Source organism: Scleropages formosus, chromosome 23 (assembly GCF_900964775.1).
Source record: "Scleropages formosus chromosome 23, fSclFor1.1, whole genome shotgun sequence".
NCBI lineage: Eukaryota > Metazoa > Chordata > Actinopteri > Osteoglossiformes > Osteoglossidae > Scleropages > Scleropages formosus.
The window spans coordinates 7,450,440-7,471,057 of record NC_041828.1 but is presented as its reverse complement, the minus strand read 5'-3'; the positions used below and the strand labels follow the sequence as shown (position 1 = coordinate 7,471,057).

Below are 20,618 nucleotides of genomic sequence, written 5' to 3'. Positions count from 1 at the left end.
CATGTTCAAGTGAGGGATAGTAATCGTACTAGGCTGTGTATTAAAGTCAGTCACCAAACCAGACCAGATCTCTCCTTGTTCTCTCAATCCTCCCCATGCAGAATTATGCTACTACTGCGTTTGTTTCATCTCTTATACCATATTCTTACTGGAAGAAACACAGCTGAAAACATCACTGTAACTTCTCCTAAATGGGTGCAATCTGCCAAAGAGGAGTGGCGGAGCAGAAAGGTCATGAACTGGTGTGGATGGTTTCCAGAACGGTTTCTTTCCAGCCACCATGCAGCAGCTCCCTTTGTTAACCACTCATGTGAAAGTGTGACTCAGTGATGTAAATAGCCAGGTTTTCAACTTATTAAACTTGTCCTTTATTTCACTTTTCTTGTTCCTTTTATGGGAAGGACTACATGATTGTTTTTTCCAGGAAGGAGGTTAATGAGGTAGATTTGCCAGTCTTGTTATTATGACTAATCCAAATATCTGGAGGAACTCCAGTGCCAGATCTACGGTAGGGGTCAGGGGAAAGGGCCTCGTACCATGGTAAAGTCAGAGGAGTAAGAATTTCAGTTCCTGATCTCCCTGCATCTTGGGTCAAATCAATTAGGATGAATCTTACAGTGCAGCTATGGTCTCCACAAAAGTATTAGTCAGTCAGGAGGGGTCCGCTGGAGAAATCACTGTTTGCATTCAATGCACAGGTTCAATGTCATCAAGGCAGCAAGAGCCCAGGGGGCCACATCTTCAACAACGTGACCTTGCATCAAGCCTCAGTGTGTTTTACAAACAGACTTTTGTGATCCCTAGTGATCCTGGATCAGCCACCGGCAGGAGGATGCTTTGTTTGCTGTGATGAGCAGAGATCAGGAGATGTCGTGGAGGTCCGGGAGCTGGAGGAGTCTAGAGCGCAGCCCGTGACGGGTATCCACTCCTCTCCCCGCGGTCAGGATTCTCAGCTGTTTGTTATGTCATCGGGTAGATGGCTTCGCCGATGTGGTTATGCCGGGAAAAACCAGCCTGACTGGAAAAGTTGGAGTCTTTTGCTTAAACGTATCCAAAGAAAGCAATCCGAATGAGAAATACACCTAAATCACACCTCTTGCAAAAGTCATCAAACTTCAGATTTCAACAGGCACTGCAGAAATACTGTATAGTACATCTGAAAATGAAGACTCATCATACAGGACCAGGACACGCACGGAGACACGGTGACACAGCTAGTGCTGGTGCCTCGCGCCTCTTGCGCTCTGGATTCAAACCTGGGTCCGGCTCAGATTGGTGGTATCTGGATCCTCTCTCCGTCTTCGCGAGGCTTCCCTCCCACAGTCCAAAGGTGTTTTTCAGGTGGATCGGTAACTAAAGCTCCTGCAGCGTGTGCGTGCGTGAATGAGCGAGCGAGGGTGTGCGATTGCCTTTTGATGGAGTGGCGCAACTCCCATCCATGGTGTCTCCTATCTCACACATCACTGAACCGGTGCAACCCTACACTGAACGAGTGATTACTGACAATGGATGGATGGGGGGTCAGAAGTAATCCTGATTTGATTAGGTAAGATCAGTGGTGTAACAGCTACTGGGGGGACAAAAAATTAGAAATGACACTTTGTGGAGTCATACTGTCAATGCTGAGTGGGGTACATCAAGGCTTGTTGAACAAGGTAAACTCCCTCATGTTCACTACAGTACAAGTGAGGACAAAGCAGGGCTCTTGTGTCTTGCTACACCAGTAATACACGGACTGACTGTTCGCCGGGACGCATCCAGAGCCTCGTGCTCGCCGTCGACACGAGTTGAGTTGCAGTGTTGGACAGTTGCGCGTTAACTGCGCCGCTCTCCCGTTCTTTCCTCGCCTGCACCGTAGGATCTAGTGCGTGTGCTTGAGAGAGAGAGAGAGAGAGAGAGAGAGAGAGAGAGAGAGCGCGAACGCGTCCAGCCCTGAAGGATTCCGCTCCACTGCCGCTCCACCAGCAGCGCCAGCGGCACTTCCGCTCCACGGAGACGTGCGTCGGGTTGTGCGAGAAAGCGAGCGAGAGGCGTCCGGGCGGCGGACAGGAGCGCGCACACAAAGAAAGAAGGTAGCCGGCGTTCGCAGGGTGGGTTCGGACCTCACGTCGCCGTGGAGCTGCTGGGCGCGCGCGCGCGGGAATCGGACCATAGGGAGGCGTGTGGCGGCGGCGGAGAAGAAGGAAATGAGAGAAAGAGACGAGCGAGACAGCAGACAGACCGCGGCTGAGCGGGGAGGGAGAAGCCAGGAACGAGGACGAGGCGAGGAGGGCTCTTTAAACGGGGGTGCGCGCTCTCCGTCGTCGGATTTGTGCCGTTTCGGGTGCGTTTCCACTCGGCTCTTGTGCGCGGACGGACGGCACTCCCGTCGCCCGGGGATGCCGGTGCGTCCGCTCCGCCGCTCCGTCTGCTCCCACTGCCGGGCTCGACACCTCAGCGCCGGCACGAGTCCCCGGCGTCTCGGGTCCCTTGGCGGGAGCGCGCGCGCACAGCTCGCCTCTAGTCTAGTACTCGTCTAGTAGTTTTTACGAGAAGAGCAACTTGGGCTTCGGCCGTGGCGTGGGGGGAGGGATCCCATCCACGAACGCGCGTCGCGTGATGGTTACATGGAGGTGCATCTGGAGTCAGGCGACGCCGTGTTTATAAGCGGGGTGCTGAAAGGCCCGGGCTGAGCTCTGACGTGTGGTTACTGTCGTCGGTAGGGGTTAACAGCTGGAGGCCACGAGGCGGCCCGGTCCGATCTGATTGTGTGTGTAAGATTCCGAGTCGAGTGTATTCAAACTTCCCCTTTCTCCCCCACTTCAGGCTTTTATTTGTCCTCTTCGCGGAGGACTCGGGAGGCCGGTAATGTCGGATGAGGATTCGCGTGCCAGCACCAGCTCTTCGACTTCATCGTCCTCCTCCTCCTCCTCGACACACCGAGACAAACACGGGGACACGCCTAGCAAGAAGCGCGAGAGCAAGTCCAGCATGAGCAAGACGTCCAAACTGCTGTCCACCAGTGCCAAAAGGTACTGCCAAGCGTGCCCCTCGCCCTCCGTCCGCGCGTGCGCCCCGGGAGCACGTCTTCCCGAAGCGTGGCCGCGCGTTCGGTTGTGGTCGTGAAATTCGTCGGCGGCGAGGAGCTGGCGACGTGCCAGATGCCCGTGTGCGCGGGGCGCGAGTGACGTAGTTGTTCTTAGTAACACTGACAGTGTCGGCCGACACCGACGCTGAGCTCCTGAAGGGAATCGCGTCCTTTGTGAGCGCTGTGTTTACTAAGCCGGTGACAGCGGCTTCTCCTTTAAGAACTAGTTAAATAAGCTCCCCTCTATCGCTCTCTGTCTTGCGCGCTCTCTCGAGGAGACCCTCTCATTTGCATATTAACTTAAACTCTTCATTGTGTCGACACCCAAGGGCCAGCGTGGGAAGCACCCTTCGGTGCCGTTTGCGAGGGCTGTGCACTTTGGTCCCCGCCGGGTTTTGCAGTCCTACCAACTTTGAGAGGTCGATAAATCCGTCTTTTGGAGATGAGGCAGCTGAGCTGAGGCGCCGGGAGCGGCCATGTTGTTTCGCCTGTCAGTCACGCGGCGCGCAATAAACACTGAACGAGACATTTGCCTCTTTTTTTTTTTGTTTTTTCCCCCCTTAGGATTCAGAAGGAGCTGGCGGACATCACCCTGGACCCGCCGCCCAACTGCAGGTACTCAGTACTCAGCATTCACACGATACACTCTACTGCGTGTAAATCCGGCGGAATATCTGGCAACCGCGGCGCGTGCACCACAGACGTCTGAGGCACAGACTAACAGACCCTCAAACGTCCTCATCATCTGGCTGCCTTCGCTTCGCGAGGAATCTGTCATTTTAGTAAAATTAGCTACAGCTTTAAATTAAATATATGGTGAGCCAGAGATTATTTAACCATTTGTGGTCTCCCCCAAACTCTATCTTGCCTATAAGTATAATGTAAAATGGGTGACAAAGCTTTAAGCTGCGATTCCCAACTGGCAACCGGCTTTGCGGGAAAATGACACGTCTTTCACCACCAGGCCACCTGCTGCCTGTGGAGGTACTGCGCCTCACCGTCCGCTCGTGTTTTCGTGAGTGCCTGGATATGCTCTGATTTCCTTTTTTTACCGAAGACATTATTGTCAAGTGCTTCCTTCACCAGTATAACATGGGGTCGTGTAAAGATTCATCTCCTAGTTTGGCCATTTTGTTTATTTCATCGAGGGTTCGGAACAATTCTTGCATTTTCCATTATTCTCCTCTGTTTACTTCTCACGTTGAAACGTAGAATAGATCCTTTACCCTTGTTTTACCCTTGTTTATCACTGCCATGGTGGGTTTCCCTTTGCTTCCCAGACGCTCACCCACAGCACTTGCGTGACTCTTTGTAAAGAGTACGTGGACGTGGACCTGAGAATGACGGACTGTCCAGCGTCCACAGGGAGGGACTGTGGTCGCAGTGCGGTGACCCTGTAGGTGGATCCTGCAATGGGCCTTTCTCTTTATCTGAGCTGGAGTGGGTATGAAGTGGCAAGTGTCTGTGGGGCTTTTTGGTGGAGGAAGGTGGCATCTGTTGTTACGGGTCTGTCTGTCTTAAAATCTCCTAAATGGAATTAAGCGAAGGCTTCTCAAAAGATATTTTGGTGAATTTCTGGAACTTCTTGGAAGTTTTACAATCCCCACCTCTTACATATGGTATCATTTAAAAACAAGGGGCGGCTGTTAGCGTAATGGTTTGGGCCGCTGCCTTTGGACCCAAAGGTTACGCTTTCAGATCCTACTTCCAGATTTGGTACCCTTGAGCAATGCACTTAACCCTAAATTGCTTCAGTTAAAAAAAAAAAAAAAAAATTACTCAGCTGTGTAAAGGGGTAAATAATTGTTAATCACTTTGGAGAAGCTTCAGCTTAATAAATCAGTGTAAACGTGGAATGTCATGTATGGTGCATTAAGAAGCACTAATGTGACGTACGGTTTGGGCGATAAACCTAAAAACACGTATCCTCCAGTGTGGACAAAAATGAATGCCTGGATCTCAAGAGGATAAAAGGTATGATGCGCTGTTCTTGTGCTCCTACCGTTGTTCGCTTCACGGGAGGAAATGCTGTATGGGATAGCCAACACAGTGGTCAACCTCCTTCATATACAGAGGGTACATACAAAGTGATCTGCATAATTCATATGCTGTAAGTGTTTTTTGATGTAAGTAGCACAGTGGTTAGACCAAATTCCTTGGAGGGGTCCTGCTGTAGGAGCCTTTAGCGTGTGAATATGTGTTAAGTCAGTGTCTGCTGTAGGTGAGACCATCCTTGCTCGTGTCAGGTGTCTTGTTCCACCCTGAACAACACGGGTTTAACGTGTCAAGGGCAGGAGCCGCTCACTGCTCATCACCGTGTGATGTAGAATGGACTGTCATATTGCCTAATGGATAGGGCCGTAATGGCCTGTCTAACCATGTTATTTGCATCTCAAGACAATGCAGCCTTTCTTAGCCTGCCGACTCACCAGGTGTCCTGTTTGGCAGGGAATATTACCTTCTTCATCTTTCTGTTTAAACAGTTCAGCATCAGTTACTGTTGTAGATTCCTTTGCTCTTCAGTGAAGCCTGGGTTTCCATGGTTTCACTCTGTTGCAGCACTTTACCACATCTTTTGTTTAAAAAAAAAAAAAGAAAAAGGCAAAAAACTAGGAGGCATTGTGGTATGTAGTCAGTCATAATTATGATCTGGGTTTGCTGCACTTTGTTGCTGATTTTTGTGGCCTTTGAGCTGTTCTCCGCCTCACTTGTTTTCTTCCTCCTTTGTGTGCGTTTGCATATCGTCTTTGTTGGTTTCTTAAATGTTTTAACAAAAGGGAAGCCCAGTGACATCACCAGCTCATTTCCCTTACAGATATGGTCTTTTCCATTTAATTGAAGGAAAATGATCTATGCAGTTTCAAGTAATTAAAACTGCAGTTTCAGTAAAAACAAGGCCGTACAATAACACTCAGTGCTGTCACTCACTTTGAATTAAGTTTTTAAGTGTAAACTCATACACAAATGATTTTGGAATGAACTGCGAGGAGACTTTGACACAGTAGTCTTGGGGTGATGAGCTAGTGGCCTTTTGCTCCTCTGCTAGTCCGCTGTACCTTCCCAGTGGAACGAGTGAAACTGGGAGGGAAACCTTGGAGCCCAGTAAATCCTATGAGATTACCAGAGTGTCAAGTGTGCTAAGTGTGCGGTTCTGCTTTAGGATGGAGTCCTCATGTTGGAGCTGCTGCTTCCAGGTTCCTGGAGGCTGGTGAGACCAAACACTCACCCACAGCATCCTCCCCAGCTTACAGGTGGAGCCTTGTCAATTTCCATTCCCGGTCCAACTTTAAAATGCTGAAAGTACATCAGAGATTAACATTATATTTGAATTTTCAAGCCTTGCACAAAAATAGCATAATGCTGACAGAGCACCCAGAGGAGTTCACACCTGCACCATAGGTTTTATGGGCAGGTTCTTAGCATAGGAAAAAAGGACTTTATGTCCGTTATGAGGAAAAAATGTGTTTGTTGGTTTATTCACCCCATTGACTATAATAGCTGAGTTTGTCACTGGTTTTGTACAGCTTAATGAATGAATAGTTTTTTGTTTTAAATTATTATTAATAAGTGGGGGGTGCGGTGGCGCAGTGGGTTGGACCGGGTCCTGGTCTCTGGTGGGTCTGGGGTTCGAGTCCCGCTTGGGGGTGCCTTGCAACAGACTGGCGTCTTGTCCTGGGTGTCCCCCCTTCCCCTCCAGCCTTATGCCCTGTGTTGCCAGGTTAGGCTCTGGCTCCCCGCGACCCCGCATGGGATGAGCTGTTTAGAAAGTGTGTGTGTGTGTGTGTGTGTGTGTATTATTAATAAATGTTGGCATTTGAAGAGATGCTGTGAAAGTTTGAGCCCTTCGAAGACGGGGCTAGAATGCCTCGTACCTAGCCGCTGTGTGGGGACATCATCAAAATCTGTTTGTGGGGCAGTTCCCCTGGCTCTTGTGGCTTCGTTACACTATGAATTGTACTTAAAGTTTGACTTTTCATAAATAGTATTTAGGGGATTATATCATTTGGTGTACAGTACTAAACCCTTCAGAAGTTATGAAAGCTTTGTTTATAATTTTACCATGGATTAAAATGTTTTGTTAATATCACAGTTGTACTTGTAATCCACAAATGTTAAAGTAATATCAGAGAAGACAAGAAATGTCTGTTCTGCACCTTGAAGGTTTGACAAATAAAGGACCTCCTCTATAGGACTTTTGGAGAACAAGGTGGTGATGAAGTGTGAGTTTCTAACAAGCTGCTTCTGGTGGTTTTGGTGATTTCACTGGCAGCGGTGTGTATTTGGTTTGTGGTGAACGTTTCAACATTGCAGGTGGTTCCTGGTTCTGTTTCCTCTCCCATCTTGAGTTGCCAGATGTCCTCTGAGTGTTCAGGTCTTGAAGCTTCCAACCAGGCTGCAGCGTGACCTCAATTCTGTGTCATTTTTCACTTTACTGTCCGTATGAAGGTTTTTCCGACACAGCAGACCAGACTGTATGAGAAACAATAATTTGGAAAATAAATTGTTTCCTTTAACTGATCCGTGGGGCAACTGGTAGCACTGGTCCCTCACAGCTCCTGTGCTGAAGGTTTAGATGTGGGTTCAAATTTGCCTGTCTGTGTGGACTTTTTAACGTTCTATGTTCACATGGGTTTCCTCCAGGTGCTCTGTTTTCCTCCAGCAATCCAAAGACGTGTTTCGGTTGAGCTGGTGACTAAATTTCCCATAACGTATGAATGTGTTTGTGACTTTCCCTGTAACGCACTGTCTCTCTCACCCTGTATTCCGGGAGTACGCTATGGGCCACTGTGACGTGTGGTTGTCGGCGGTGGACGGATGTATTAGTGCTGAAGCCCGATGAGCAGTCTGATCAGAATAACTTGTATATTGATGTTGTGACAAAGGAGTTTGCTAGATTGCATTTTGCGGTGCAGGGCTTTCAGTAAGTGGGACGACTCGTGTTCATTGGACTTGTAATGACTGTAGTGCTGTATCATCAGGAAATTGATCTTTATATCACACAGACACCCTGACACAGAAACACATTCTTATTATCTTCTTACCACCATCTCCACATCGTCTCAGTTAAGCTGCTACCTACAGCCCCGAGCCTGCGCGAGGCCCAGCGAATGATGTGCAGAATTGTGTCGTGAGAACGTTGCTGGCTTCTGTTTATATTCCAGGAGTTCCTCCCCGTAGAGGGTGCCTGGGTTGTAAACCGACGGGCACACGTGATGTTTTGTCTAGTGTTGCCGCGGGGAGCTAATGTTTACCCCATGCCGGCCTCAGTACAGCAGAGGTGGGGAGAACGGGGGGGTTTGCGGAACAGATTAACTTCACAAAGTGCTTCTGTGTGCTTGTGGCTCATCATCGAGTGAGCTAGTGCATGCTTATTGCCTAGCAACAGATGTCTGCCTGATTGTGCGCACTTTGCGTTCATGCTGGAAACACAGGGCCTTGTAACAGGTGAATTACTGTGCACAATATAAACCTAAAATCAGTTACCTATTGAACAGTGTAAATATTGGCATAATGCACATCTAAGTGGAACACTTTGTTGTATATAGCAGCCTGCAATTAAATTGTATTGTGATCTTTGTCTGGAGTAATTATGGTGGTTTTTTTTTTTTTTTTTTTTTTTTTTTTTGGACTTCAGGTGCTATTTTTCAGGCAGCAGGGCCTTGAGAAGCCCTCTTTAACTGTGCTACTTACCGATGGACAGTTGCTGGTGGCCTATTTTGGAGTGTGAGAAGTTGGTCAGGTAGGAAGTTGTGTGCAGCAGTGTGTATCTGCCGGAGGGGCGAGACCCCCTTTCATAGCTGTGCAGCCTGGGTCCCCCCATGCACTCCAATACAGGCAGAAGCACGTGGCTTTGGTGTCGGAGCTTGTTAGTCTCAAACCGCTTTTTTGGTTTACGTCTGGTGATGCTGATGCGAGTCATGGGCACAGCAGAGACCTGATGACCATTGGGCATGTCTCCATGAAGATGGGCAGGAGATCAGCAAGCACTTCATGTACAGAGGTTTTGTTGCGAGTTATTGTTCTTTTGTTCTTGCTGTGTGATATTAGAGTAAATTGTGTGGTGTTAAATGGACCTCAAAAAGTTGTTACATTACAAGATCTCCTACAGTGAAATGCTGAATTCTGTGAATGAAATATAAAATGATAAAGCATGGATAACAAATCATTGTATTTTTTTGTTTTTGTAGCTCCCTTCCCAACAGATTGAGTGTTTAAGAGAGAATAGTACAGAAAGTCAAGAGAGGCGAGAAACATGGTGATATAAGTGCCATACAGTTACAGACAAGTGTGGGAGGAAAAGGCCAGAAGGAAAGAGGGGAACAGGGAAACTCCTCAGGCTGGTAGAAGAGGAATAAACTTCTTGGGGTGTGAGGCCACCTGACCATCCCTCCTGCTGGGCATAATAATGCTGCAGTTAGGAGGAAGTGCAAGACTTCTCGAAGTCCTTTCTGCAGTTGAAGTCTGCAGGTGAAAGTCTGCATGAGCATGATGGTGATGAATACAGTGCCTTTTTATGTAGTTAAAAGCCAGGGTGATGTTTGTGTGTGTGTGTTGGCGTTGCATTGGTGTACCTGAAAAATGCTGATAAAGAGACAGTAAGTGAGAGAGGAAACCTCCTTCAGGGCTTTTTGAACTTTCTCTGGTGTAGAGGCCAACAGTCATCATAGGTGGTTGTTTACTCTTGAAACCTCAGTGAACTGCAGGGGAGGGAGAGGAGAGTACATGGGAACTGCAGAGTGTATCGTGAAGGGAAGGCCTCTGAGCAGGTAGACCCAGCCTGTGTTCTCGAATGGTCTCAGTTGGAGCTACCAGTCTGAGAACTAATGGACAGATTTAATAAAATGTATTTTGTGGCCAGTCCCCAAGGCAACGTACAATGTAAAGCTTGCTTACTGCAATATTTGCAATAATTAAGCCATTTATGCAGTTGGCTAATTTATACTGGGACAATTGAGGGTAAGTACTACGGTAGAAGTAAGGATCCAAACCAGCAGCCTTTGGATTGTAAGGCTGGCATTTAAACATGCAGTAAATTCCTTTTAAACAAACATACAAACAAAACACTTGACCTTGGGCAAACTGTGTTTGTGCTGATGAGGACTTCCTTTACTGTGCTTTTTTCATTGTCAGAATGTGCTGCCTCAGCTCTGGGTTCGGGAGTGGTGGGGGGGGGGGAAGGCCAAGGGAAGTGTTGAGTCCCTTTTGTGGAGCAGCAGCCACTCTATGGGCCTCACTGTTTCTCTTAGCGTTTCTGTTTATTTTTGGAATTACTTGATGTACAGTTTGTGGGTTTGGGATAGCTGTGGTAAACATTTGTGGCATTCAAAATGGGTTTTGCTGTGAACAGGAGCAGGAGAGGGTTGTCTGTGAAGCGGTGCTGTCCAGACACTTGGAGATGATCTCTATGGTGAGCCCAGTGACCACTTTGCGGTGATGCAGCGGCCAGGCAGTACCAGGCACCTGCTCAGCTCCCTTGGTTCATAATCTGTGAAGTGAAGCACATTTTCTCACAGTAGCATTTTGACAGCTGCCTTTCAGACACGAAGGTGAAGAAATAATTAAATGTTGTTGTATGGAGCTGTTCTCTACCCATCTAGTGATGCGCCTCATCCGTCTCATCATGCAAATTGCAACTTTACTGTGAAGGGGCTGAGCTGCTGGAAACAAAGGAGTCATTGTTTGTGCTCTTTGTTTTTCTCGTTGCAGCGCGGGACCCAAAGGAGACAACATCTACGAGTGGAGATCAACCATACTTGGACCACCGGGCTCTGTGTACGAGGGGGGGGTCTTCTTTCTTGACATCGCCTTCACACCCGACTACCCCTTCAAACCACCCAAGGTGAACAGTCCTTTCAGTGCTCTCTACTGGTCTCTGTGTATCCTCCCCCCTCAGATTACCAGTATTGATTTACTTAACTGCTTTGTTAAACTTTTTTTCTTCTCTTCATTGAAACTCATTTTTAAACTATACACACAGTAAAAATTTTACATCCACCCAATCAATCCAGTTTCAATAACCCCTTGTCCTGGGTAGCAATCGTGGTGAACTGAAGCTTGTGCTGGAAGCATTGGGCACAAGGCTGGGAGGTACACCCTGGATGGGATGCCAGTCCATCGCAGAGTCACCACACATACAGTCACACATTAGTATTTACACATTAAGCCCAATTTAGCGTCTCCAGTTCACCTGGACTCCCATGTCTTTGGACTGTGTGGAGGAAACCGGAGCTCCTGGAGAAAATATGCAGACAAAAAGAGAAGACTGAGTGGGTGTCAAACCCACATTCTCTCACACCACACGGGTGCTGGGAGACAGCAGTACTACTCACTGAACCATCATGTCATCCAAAATTAAACATTTGAACACTCAAAATGCAGATGCATTGCACAGGTTTATTTCATATGATTTGTAAATACTTAGCAGGTGGTGTAGCGGTTAGAGCTGTAGGGAATACCCCACTGCATAAAAGTAAATCATTCTGAAGTTAATTGTCCAACACTGTAAGCTGTCTTGGTCAAAGGAATGAGAAAAGGAATAATAATGTTTAGACACTTTCATTGGCCCATTGTTTTCAGTATTTGTTGCAGTTCCTCCTTCCTCCAACAGAGGGAGAGGTTTTCCTTAGTAATAACTAGTGTAAATTAAGAGCAATATACAAAAGTGTGGAACTGCCTTAAACAGTTTGTATTGTCCTTTAGACACTTTTGTGGAGTTAGATTTATCCTTAGAAGTGGCCATGAAATGGTCTTTAAAATAATAATGCCAAGTTTGGTTTGTAAATTACATTTTTTAATTATAGCACAGTTATTTAACTTTTTTTTTTTTATATAGATTTTCTTTTTTAGCAATAAAGCAACACTTGTTTTATAAGATGAAACTGTTTAAAATGTTTCTTACCTCTGGTCTTGTCCAGGTCACATTTCGCACGAGAATCTACCACTGCAACATCAACAGCCAGGGTGTGATCTGCCTGGACATCCTGAAGGACAACTGGAGCCCAGCGCTGACCATCTCCAAAGTGCTGCTGTCCATCTGCTCGCTGCTCACCGACTGCAACCCTGGTAAGATCAGAGTACATGTCCCCCTGAGGGTCCCAGTATTGGTGTTTAGAGCACAGTCAGTGCATCACAAGATGCACACCTGCAAATTGCCTTACTAAGTGTTCTGAGATGTAAGCAGAGGCATGTGCTGTAGTACATCACGTCTTTTCCCTCCAGCATCTGTTTTCTATCAGCCTCTGCAAATTACATCTTTTTTTTCCTCTCTTATATCATGACACAAGCTGTAAATATGTTAGAATTGGCAGCATGTTCATTAGGCTGTGGTTCACAAAGATGAATGATGCCCCATTATTGTACCTCCCCCCCCCCTCCTCTCCCCAGTAAGAATGGCACTTGCATGCAAGCCTGACATATACTTTGCTGATGGTGAATTCTGTAAGCACACACAGCCCTGTTTACACTGGTTTACTGTAATTGCAATGTCTTGTTTACAAACTCTGCTGGTGAGCAGGCTTTAAGAGCAGAACTGTGCTTTTCTTTACTGCTGCTCCCCAGGAGAGTGCCATGCTCAGCACTTTTTGTGCATCACAAACAGGCTCATTTCTTCCTCCTTTTTTGTTATCTTTCACTGATGACAGCTCTGATTCTTTTTTTTTTTTTTTGAAAAAAAAAAAAGCACTGCTCGCACAGTTTAGGCTTGAAACTTGTGGTTATTTTGAAAGCAAACTGTAGGCTGAGGCCTGTATTTGGAAAGCGCTGTCCTGGTTTTTGCTCCCCTGCTGCCAGGGACGGCGTTCACATGCGCTCTTACTGACACTGTGCCTCCATCCCCAGCGGATCCCCTTGTCGGCAGCATCGCCTCGCAGTACACAACGAACAGAGCCGAGCACGACAGGATAGCCAAACAGTGGACCAAGCGCTACGCCACATAACTGGACCACCTTGGATCCACAAGGCCATGGAACTACTTTGGGGTGGGCTGGGGTGGGCATCTGTTGGGTTGTGGCTGTTTCATATTCCTGCTTCTGCACATTTCACTGACTCTTCTGTTAAATTATCTTACAACTAGTAACACAACTCAGCAATAAAGCATCTTTACAAGGTTTTTTGTTTTCTTTATGGGTTTTGGTTCCCAACTTCACATTTGACTGCTTGTAAAATTATAATACAGCATGTTCCCTCTGCAAGATATTTCCGTTGTGAACTTTTAATAAAGTATGAGTTATGAAATGCTTCCATTTTTTTTGGGCAAACATTTAATTTGGATTCTACTGGTGATCAGAGACATTCAGGGAAGTAAGTGGTTGAAATACATTTTACCTGAGTACACCATGGAGTGTACTACTCCAGCTGTCAGATTGTCATATTGTGAGTCTTTCACTTAATGTATTCCATTCCACAGTCGACCTATAAGAATTCAGGTTGTATTAAAAATTCCTGCAAAAGGGAAGTATTAGAGCAAATGGAAGAGTCTAGATCTTGGGTATGGGGTCTGTGTTGTCTCTAGTGCAATCCTGGCTCTGTGTCACAGCAGGCCTTTCTCGTGTCTCCTCGTTTTGCTGTAAGGTGATGAAGGTCCCCCACAGAGCTCAATCTGGGTCACTGGACTTGCATCGCTTCAAAGCTGCAGCATTTGCAATGCAAAGTGGAAGTCACATTTTGTGCTGCATTTAAGGTCAGGTAAATTATTCTTATAAATAGAACCCTGCCATGAATGGCTATTTTTACCATGTTTTTGCATGTCATTTTAAAGCAGTGGTGCCCTAAGGTGTACGGACCAGTACCTCAGCAGGCCTCCAACAATGAGCAACCCAGAGTATAGGAGTGGCAGGGCAGAGCCGTCCTCGTCCTATAAAACTAACGCCATCCGTTGCCACCGTGCTTAGGTTACACATGGCATTTGCATCACTTTTTAACTTACGGAAAGTAATTTGTTAGAAAAGGTTCACAATGTGCTTGGAAAACGCGGCAGCGTGGAGTCTAACAGGTTTGATGAATTTTCTCATTTCGGTCACAGAATAGTGATTTTAGGGTCAGTTCTTAATTTCAAGCTATTCTGTTAATAGGAAATAATTATGCATAAACCATGAGCATTTTTGCGTGAATTTTTCTGCTATGTTGTACCCTTTATTTATGGATTTTAAGTGCCAACAATAACGCAAAAAGAAGGACTCGAAGGATCCGACGCGAGGCAGGCAGTACCTGTGCCCGTACAAGCGTCCGTATCGGATGGCGCTGACCGGCCGCAGAAGACCGTGGTAAAAAACAAAAGCCCTCAGTCCATTGGCTTTGTGTGCTGGAGGTGAACCAACTGCCACTTGTGGCCACACCCCTCCTTGTCAGATGTCACCGGAGGGCGTCCCCTTGCTCTTGCGGCCAGGCAGCGGGAAGGAGGACTTGCTCTGGGGCTGGGTGAGCCGACCGGTGAGTACGGCGAAGGGTTCCATGAGGGAGCTGCGGTCCGCCACGCTCACCTCCCAGAGCCGCACCTTCTCCCCCCGTGCCCACTGCTGGGCCGACTCCTGGTCCACCTGCCGCCGGTCCCGCAGGTCCGTCTTGTTGCCCAGCACGATGACCATTACCTGTACGGGCAGCGGGAGGGAATTAATGTGAGGGAGTTCGATATGACTAAGAAACAAAGCGCAAAATTCTGGCCTCAAATTAGCACACCTCTCTTTTGTCTCTGGATCTGTCTATCTCCTTCTTCAGAAGGTCCACCTTCTTGAAGGACTCCAGGCTGTCGATGCTGTAGACCAGCACGAAGCCATCAGCCACAGAGTAGTAATGCCTGGGCAGCTCGAGGCCGTCGTGGAGCCCCCTGGTGTCATAGAGCCGCAACTGCTCCCTGACTCCGCGCTCCGTCTCAACCGAGGCCACGTAGATGTCCTCCAGGGTTCCGCCGGACTCCGAGCCTCCGTGAGGAACACAGGTATCCAGTCGTATTAAGTTTGTTTTCAAGTTATACCACATTTAGAGTATCAACATAAAGCAATGCCATCTGGGACAGCTGGTAGCGTAGTAGTTGGCGCTGCTGCCTTTAGACCCAAAGGTGGCAGGTTCAATTCCCACCTCTACCTGTAGTACCCTTAAGCAAGGTACTTACCCTAAATTGCTCCGGTAAAATTACCCACCCGTTTAAACGGGTGAATAATTGTAAGCTGCTTTGGCGAAGCCTCAGTTAAATGTAATGCACTTAATGCTTTCATGAGACGCCTCCTTTAAAATAAAAGATTTAACAATCAGAATGCTGGTATGATTTCTATATCTTCTCAAATGGAAATTACTACTACTGTTACCCGGTAAAACAGTTTGAAAATGGATAATGTAAACAAATATATTTACTGTATGTGGTTCAAACCAAAAATACACTCAAGTAAGTACTGGCAGTACCCATTATGAGTCTGGTGGGGTCAGAGGTTAAAGCCCAGCAGCGTCCCTACGCTAGAAAGATCACGATCATCTGAAACACGCGTGTCACCTTCTCGCAGCGCATACATGTGTAACAGTTACACAGGTGAAGTACACTGTGCGGTAAAGTATCAGACAAACCGGCTGCCCTTCAGTAATCGTGAGTCTGCATCTTAAGCTCTTCGACCGCTGGGAAAGACACGGTTCCTAACCCTTGGCGGTGCGTCACTTTGGAGAACAAGGAGACCCCTAAACGAACAAAAGTCAACGTATGCAAGTGATTAACATGCAAATAACCTTTGAAAATGAACGCTACTGGAGCAAAGGGCACATCTGTGAAAGATGTGGCTGTGACACGTATGTAAAATGAGCAGATGTTTCTCCAGCTGTTCTCTCATCATGCAGATATAGTCAAGGTCACTCCTAGAGTCGGTGACCTATGTGACTTTCAGTGTGATATTGCTGTCTGCAAGACACACACACACACACACACACACACACACACACACACACACACCTGGTGCAGGTAATTGCCCAGGTTGTTGCTTTCCCTGCGGTTTTGAGCCCTGCAGCACAGCACTGAACGCACTTTCCGAACAGGACCTTACCGCAGCGTCACTGGAGACCCCGCTTTCTTCCTTCTGTGTGAGACAGCCTGACCCTGCCATCCCCCGTGTGTGTCTCTGTGTGTGTGTGTGTGTAAGTTGGCTTTGCCTGTTCTTTCCATGGGATTTTGCTGGTCAGCAGGGCTATTGTAACCTCTGTAGCACAGCGAGTGTGTGACAAATAGTCTGTGACAAAGGCACTTCCAGCAGATCCTCACTCTGTGTGTGTGTGTGTGTCTTGTCACACTGTTTTACCTTGGGCCTGGTGTAAGAGCATGATCGCAGCTGACATCACTTCCCCAAAGGAGTGTGCGTGGAGGGGGCTGAGAGGAGAGCAGCGGGAAACACACCCCCCCCCCCCCCTCGCAGGAAGGTGTATTTTTAGTCGCGCTATTCACTTACCTACCGGAGACAGAGCGCAAGAGTCGATCGCAGCCCGTCACACACACACACGGGTTGCGGACACATTTATTTTCAGGAGCAAATAAACGAACCAAATCGAGATGTGTTTGTTCTACTGGATTAAAAATAATTAGAAAAATAAATGTATATTTTTCAGACACAGCCGGTGACCTAGTTGCTGTAAAAGTAACAACGTTACAAAGTTACTTTTCGCGATATTCAAAAACGCTCCGCGTGCAGCGCAGCGCAGACGATGTGACCCAACCAACGATGCGGCTCTTCGCTCCATATTTATTACATTCATTCGTTTTTCCTCACACTTTTCTCCGCACCACTTACATATAATAACTTACAATTATTGACCCATTTTTAGAGCTGGGTCATTTTTTTTACCGGAGCAATTCAGTGTAAGTACCTTGCTTGCTCACGCCGGTACTACAGCGGAGGTGGGATTTGAACCTGCCACCTTTGGGTCCAAAGACACCAATGTAACCACTACGACCCGAGGTGCTCCGGAAATGTACAAGTTGTACACTAAACGAACACCTTATATATATAAAATTATTATTAGGACTCACATTGTCTTTCTCGCCTCGTCTCTGAAGGAGATTTACAGCCGTTGAGCCATTTACCCTACAGCAGTGTTACTGTGCTCAGTGTTACTGCATCAATAGTGGCTCGAGCAGAAATGACAGATCGACGCCTATAACCACTACGCCCCTTAGCGGCCAGTGCAGCAAAGAGGCAGCAGCGAGGACTCACCCACACAGTGGTTCCCGTACAGCAGCTGCTCCACGATCGCCGTCTTGCCCACGGACGCCGAGCCGCAGAGCACCACTTTGCAGCCCTTTCCCATGGCGCTGCTGGGCACTGAAATGACCCGGCAAGATAGATAGATAGATAGATAGATAGATAAAAGGACTACATGAAGGTAGATCGTTATATGCGAATGGAAGACGTCGCCAGTTCTTCTCTGTCTCTAAACTAAAGTAAAGCGGGCGCGTGAAAGTGAATCAGGCAAAGTCGCCCCCCCCCCCAGCGGAGCGACTCTTCTGGGCCCAACATTGACTGATGTGATATGGTGCGCGCGCATGTAAATCTGGGTTTAGCGCTAAGTAAACTTGTGTCTACATGATGATGATAACCCTGAAAGTCGTTTTGGGTTTATGTAACATAGTTTTTAAATTAGTGATAAATCATGGGCTGCTACTTGCGGATTTTTTGCTGATTTAATCCAGGCTTCTGCTGCGTTTAAATTAATACGTGCATCGCTCACCAAATATGACATTATTTGTTAAGCAAAAAAATGCGGGCAATGTAACGCGCTGGGTCTTATTTCCTCATAAAACTACATTTCCCAGCTGCGCCTAGTTCACTTACAGGAAATGCCGTCATGGGTTTTTCATAAAGCATGATGGGTAAACTTTTTCTTCCTTTCCGGTTGGTACGCCATCAGTAAAGTAAGGCTTTTCTGTTTTTCTGTTTCAGAATCCATTGAATATCTTTCATTAAAATGATTCATCGGTCCTTGTTATGGTGAACACACTATCCTTAATGCCTTATCATCTCTAATCAGCCTTTATTTTCCTCGACGAGTCCGAAGAGGTGTTTTAATTTCTGCGTTTTTCTGGAAGGTGCATGGGCCGTGTAGCTAGTTAGCAAATGCCATTTGGAAGGTGGAATATTGAAATACAAGTAGCTGAAGAAAACGCTTTACTACCAGTTCTTTTACTCATATTCTAAGATCATATTATAGTGTGTTGTCTGGTTGTGACCTCAGTTGGCATTGTACGATGCAACTAACCGACGAGGAATCTTTATTTCACTTTATTTCTGCGGTTTCAGACCGTGGAATACGTTTCACATGCTGGTTGTGGTTCGTGCAGAGTGCCGAAAATAGGGATACAGTGCGAAGTTCTGGTCATTTAAGGAGTTTGTCTGTTGACTTTTGGTTCACTGCTCAACTCAAATGCTTACTGATCGAGTTTATTAATCTCTACGGCTGCACGCCAAATACAGAGTCACAGTGTTGACAATGTGTGTGACATGTGTCACAGGTTCCCAGATATGTGATTTACAGGCCCAGTCATTTCTCAAATGTTTCATTCAGCATGCTCACCTCCTTGATGTAGTAGAGGGTTTGTTTGATACTGATTTGAGAACTTGGTTCACGTCCTGCTCGAGATGAAATGATACAATACACTTGTATACGGAAATGCCACGATCCCAGATGTTTGTTACGTTGAACTGGTATGGAATTCGTCTCATGGTCCTCTTTTGCTCTCTCCTTTGCAGTTAAGTCAACATGGGAGCGTACAAATACATGCAGGAGCTATGGAGGAAGAAGCAGTCCGATGTGATGCGCTTCCTGCTGCGTGTCCGATGCTGGCAGTACCGTCAGCTGTCTGCTCTCCACCGTGCTCCCAGACCTACAAGACCTGACAAGGCCCGCCGACTTGGCTACAAGGCCAAGCAAGGTTTGTTGTTGTGTATAAACAGACCCAGTATGGCTGCACCAAAATTTTCAGTTTTCCTCATTCTTCATAAGATAGCGCACTTACTTTAAATCTTGTGCTGTCTATTGAAAAGCTGATGTAATTGTGTGGAAAAGCTTACTGAAAATTTGGCCTAAAATTTGCAGACTTTAAATATTACGGAATGAAAGCCATGCCTAAATCAAAACCATTTCAGTTGTTTAAGGATGTGCTGAAGGAAGGAGATGTTGTAGAACACTAGCTTTGCCTGGACAAGCCTGATCTTTGTGGATAAACAGAAGTCTTCAGGTGCTTTGTTAATCCTGTATATCCTGTGTCATTAAATAATACACAACCACTAAAGGTAGTATGACAAGTCACAGATCATGACCTTTTTCCCAGCTTATGGTACTTTATTCTTACAGGTTACGTTATCTACCGTATCCGTGTGCGCCGTGGAGGCCGCAAGCGCCCTGTGCCTAAGGGTGCCACCTATGGCAAGCCTGTGCACCATGGTGTGAACCAGCTCAAGTTTGCCCGCAGCCTGCAGTCTGTTGCTGAGGTCAGTGTCTGTTTTTAGACCACATTCAGATTTTTGATGTTTTATAGGATGATTGTTGAAACAAGTTTATTAGATTTTATACTGAAACTCTCTATAAGTGTTTTTTTCTTTACAAATGATTTTTCATTGTCCTTTGCTTCTCATTCTATATATCAGCGTTCATTTTATTGCCAGAGTGATATGGTGAACATAATTGGCATAGATGAGGGTTCAGAGTACATTATATGTTTGAGGGGTGTTAGTGTCTGTTTAGGAGGTCATGTGAAATTGAGAAGCGCAGCTAATTTCAGAGCCGAAGATGGCATAGCTACGGCTTTGTCCGATATTCTGACATGCCACTTCTCGTGGTTTAACTTGATTTTTATTTCCAAACCCTTCGTTTTCTCTTGCTCTGTATATCATCTGAGTGGAACTAACTGCTGACACAATATTTGGTTTATGCTTGTGAGCACTGTTTTTAAATCAAGTTAGTTTTTTAAAAAATTTTATTAATTTAATTGACAGGAGCGTGCTGGTCGTCATTGCGGTGCTTTGCGAGTCCTCAACTCCTACTGGGTAGGCGAAGATTCCACATACAAGTTCTTTGAGGTCATCCTCATTGACCCGTTCCACAAGGCCATCAGACGCAACCCCGACACGCAGTGGATCACCAAGCCTGTGCACAAGCACAGAGAGATGCGTGGCCTGACATCCGCCGGCAAGAAGAGTCGCGGCCTGGGCAAGGGTCACAAGTTCCATCTGACCATTGGAGGGTCGCGAAGAGCAGCCTGGAAGAGACGCAACACCCTCCAATTGCGCCGCTACCGATAGAGGCTGTCTGTACATTCAGAGTCTGTTCATTGAGCTAATAAAAAAAACCTGTTTTCCATGGTACAATGGCTTGTTTTTCCCAGGTTAGCAGAACCTTCAACATATATGCTGTCTCACCCTCCTGTTTGTCTGCACCTACTAAGAATATAGGGTGAGTTGAGAACTTTTCCTTAGCTGCTTATTTTTAAAGCATGAAGCTAAGTTTATTAGCAAATGCTTTTGTCCCAGCTAACTATAAATATTGGATCATTTGCCAACCTATAGTAGTATATACTCACTGTATCAGT

The 20,618-nt window shown here is 46.6% G+C and overlaps 3 protein-coding genes across 9 annotated transcripts; 2 read left to right on the top strand and 1 right to left on the bottom strand.

The window, feature by feature from the left end:
* The first annotated feature begins 1,919 nt into the window (after nt 1–1,919).
* On the top strand, nt 1,920–13,285 carry ube2e1 (ubiquitin-conjugating enzyme E2E 1). Of its 7 annotated transcripts, none has more exons than XM_018750352.2 (6): nt 1,921–2,090; nt 2,806–3,011; nt 3,632–3,682; nt 10,775–10,907; nt 11,983–12,130; nt 12,905–13,285. In XM_018750352.2, exons 2-6 carry the CDS (start codon nt 2,848–2,850, stop codon nt 13,000–13,002), a joined length of 594 nt encoding a protein of 197 aa, XP_018605868.1. In that variant the 5' UTR covers nt 1,921–2,090; nt 2,806–2,847; the 3' UTR covers nt 13,003–13,285. The 7 variants fall into 7 exon arrangements, with proteins under 7 accessions (XP_018605873.1, XP_018605868.1, XP_018605869.1 ...); XM_018750353.2 differs by having other exon boundaries at nt 1,924–2,072; XM_018750354.2 differs by lacking the exon at nt 1,921–2,090 and adding an exon at nt 2,102–2,286.
* A 1,124-nt stretch (nt 13,286–14,409) lies between these two features.
* nkiras1 (NFKB inhibitor interacting Ras-like 1) lies at nt 14,410–17,341 on the bottom strand. The gene is made up of 3 exons (XM_018750358.1): nt 17,248–17,341; nt 14,741–14,982; nt 14,410–14,652 (listed from the first exon to the last, which is right to left on the bottom strand). The coding sequence occupies exons 1-3, from the start codon at nt 17,339–17,341 to the stop codon at nt 14,410–14,412; spliced, it is 579 nt and encodes a 192-aa protein (XP_018605874.1).
* A 539-nt stretch (nt 17,342–17,880) lies between these two features.
* rpl15 (ribosomal protein L15) lies at nt 17,881–20,394 on the top strand. Its single transcript, XM_018750219.1, has 4 exons — nt 17,881–17,945; nt 18,781–18,962; nt 19,385–19,521; nt 20,026–20,394. Exons 2-4 carry the CDS (start codon nt 18,791–18,793, stop codon nt 20,329–20,331), a joined length of 615 nt encoding a protein of 204 aa, XP_018605735.1. The 5' UTR covers nt 17,881–17,945; nt 18,781–18,790; the 3' UTR covers nt 20,332–20,394.
* The last annotated feature ends 224 nt before the right edge of the window (nt 20,395–20,618 follow it).

Excerpts from the sequence above, each read along its gene's own strand:
- ube2e1 (XM_018750349.2), top strand. Across the intron at positions 3,683-10,774 it reads GACCCGCCGCCCAACTGCAG|CGCGGGACCCAAAGGAGACA; the intron begins GTACTCAGTACT and ends TTCTCGTTGCAG. Across the intron at positions 12,131-12,904 it reads GCTCACCGACTGCAACCCTG|CGGATCCCCTTGTCGGCAGC; the intron begins GTAAGATCAGAG and ends CTCCATCCCCAG.
- nkiras1 (XM_018750358.1), bottom strand. The coding sequence starts at position 17,341 with ATGGGAAAGGGCTGCAAAGTGGTGCTCTGCGGCTCGGCGTCCGTGGGC. Across the intron at positions 14,983-17,247 it reads GTACGGGAACCACTGTGTGG|GCTCGGAGTCCGGCGGAACC; the intron begins GTGAGTCCTCGC and ends TTCCTCACGGAG. Across the intron at positions 14,653-14,740 it reads GATCCAGAGACAAAAGAGAG|GTAATGGTCATCGTGCTGGG; the intron begins GTGTGCTAATTT and ends CTGCCCGTACAG.
- rpl15 (XM_018750219.1), top strand. The coding sequence starts at position 18,791 with ATGGGAGCGTACAAATACATGCAGGAGCTATGGAGGAAGAAGCAGTCC. Across the intron at positions 18,963-19,384 it reads TGGCTACAAGGCCAAGCAAG|GTTACGTTATCTACCGTATC; the intron begins GTTTGTTGTTGT and ends TTATTCTTACAG. Across the intron at positions 19,522-20,025 it reads GCCTGCAGTCTGTTGCTGAG|GAGCGTGCTGGTCGTCATTG; the intron begins GTCAGTGTCTGT and ends TTTAATTGACAG.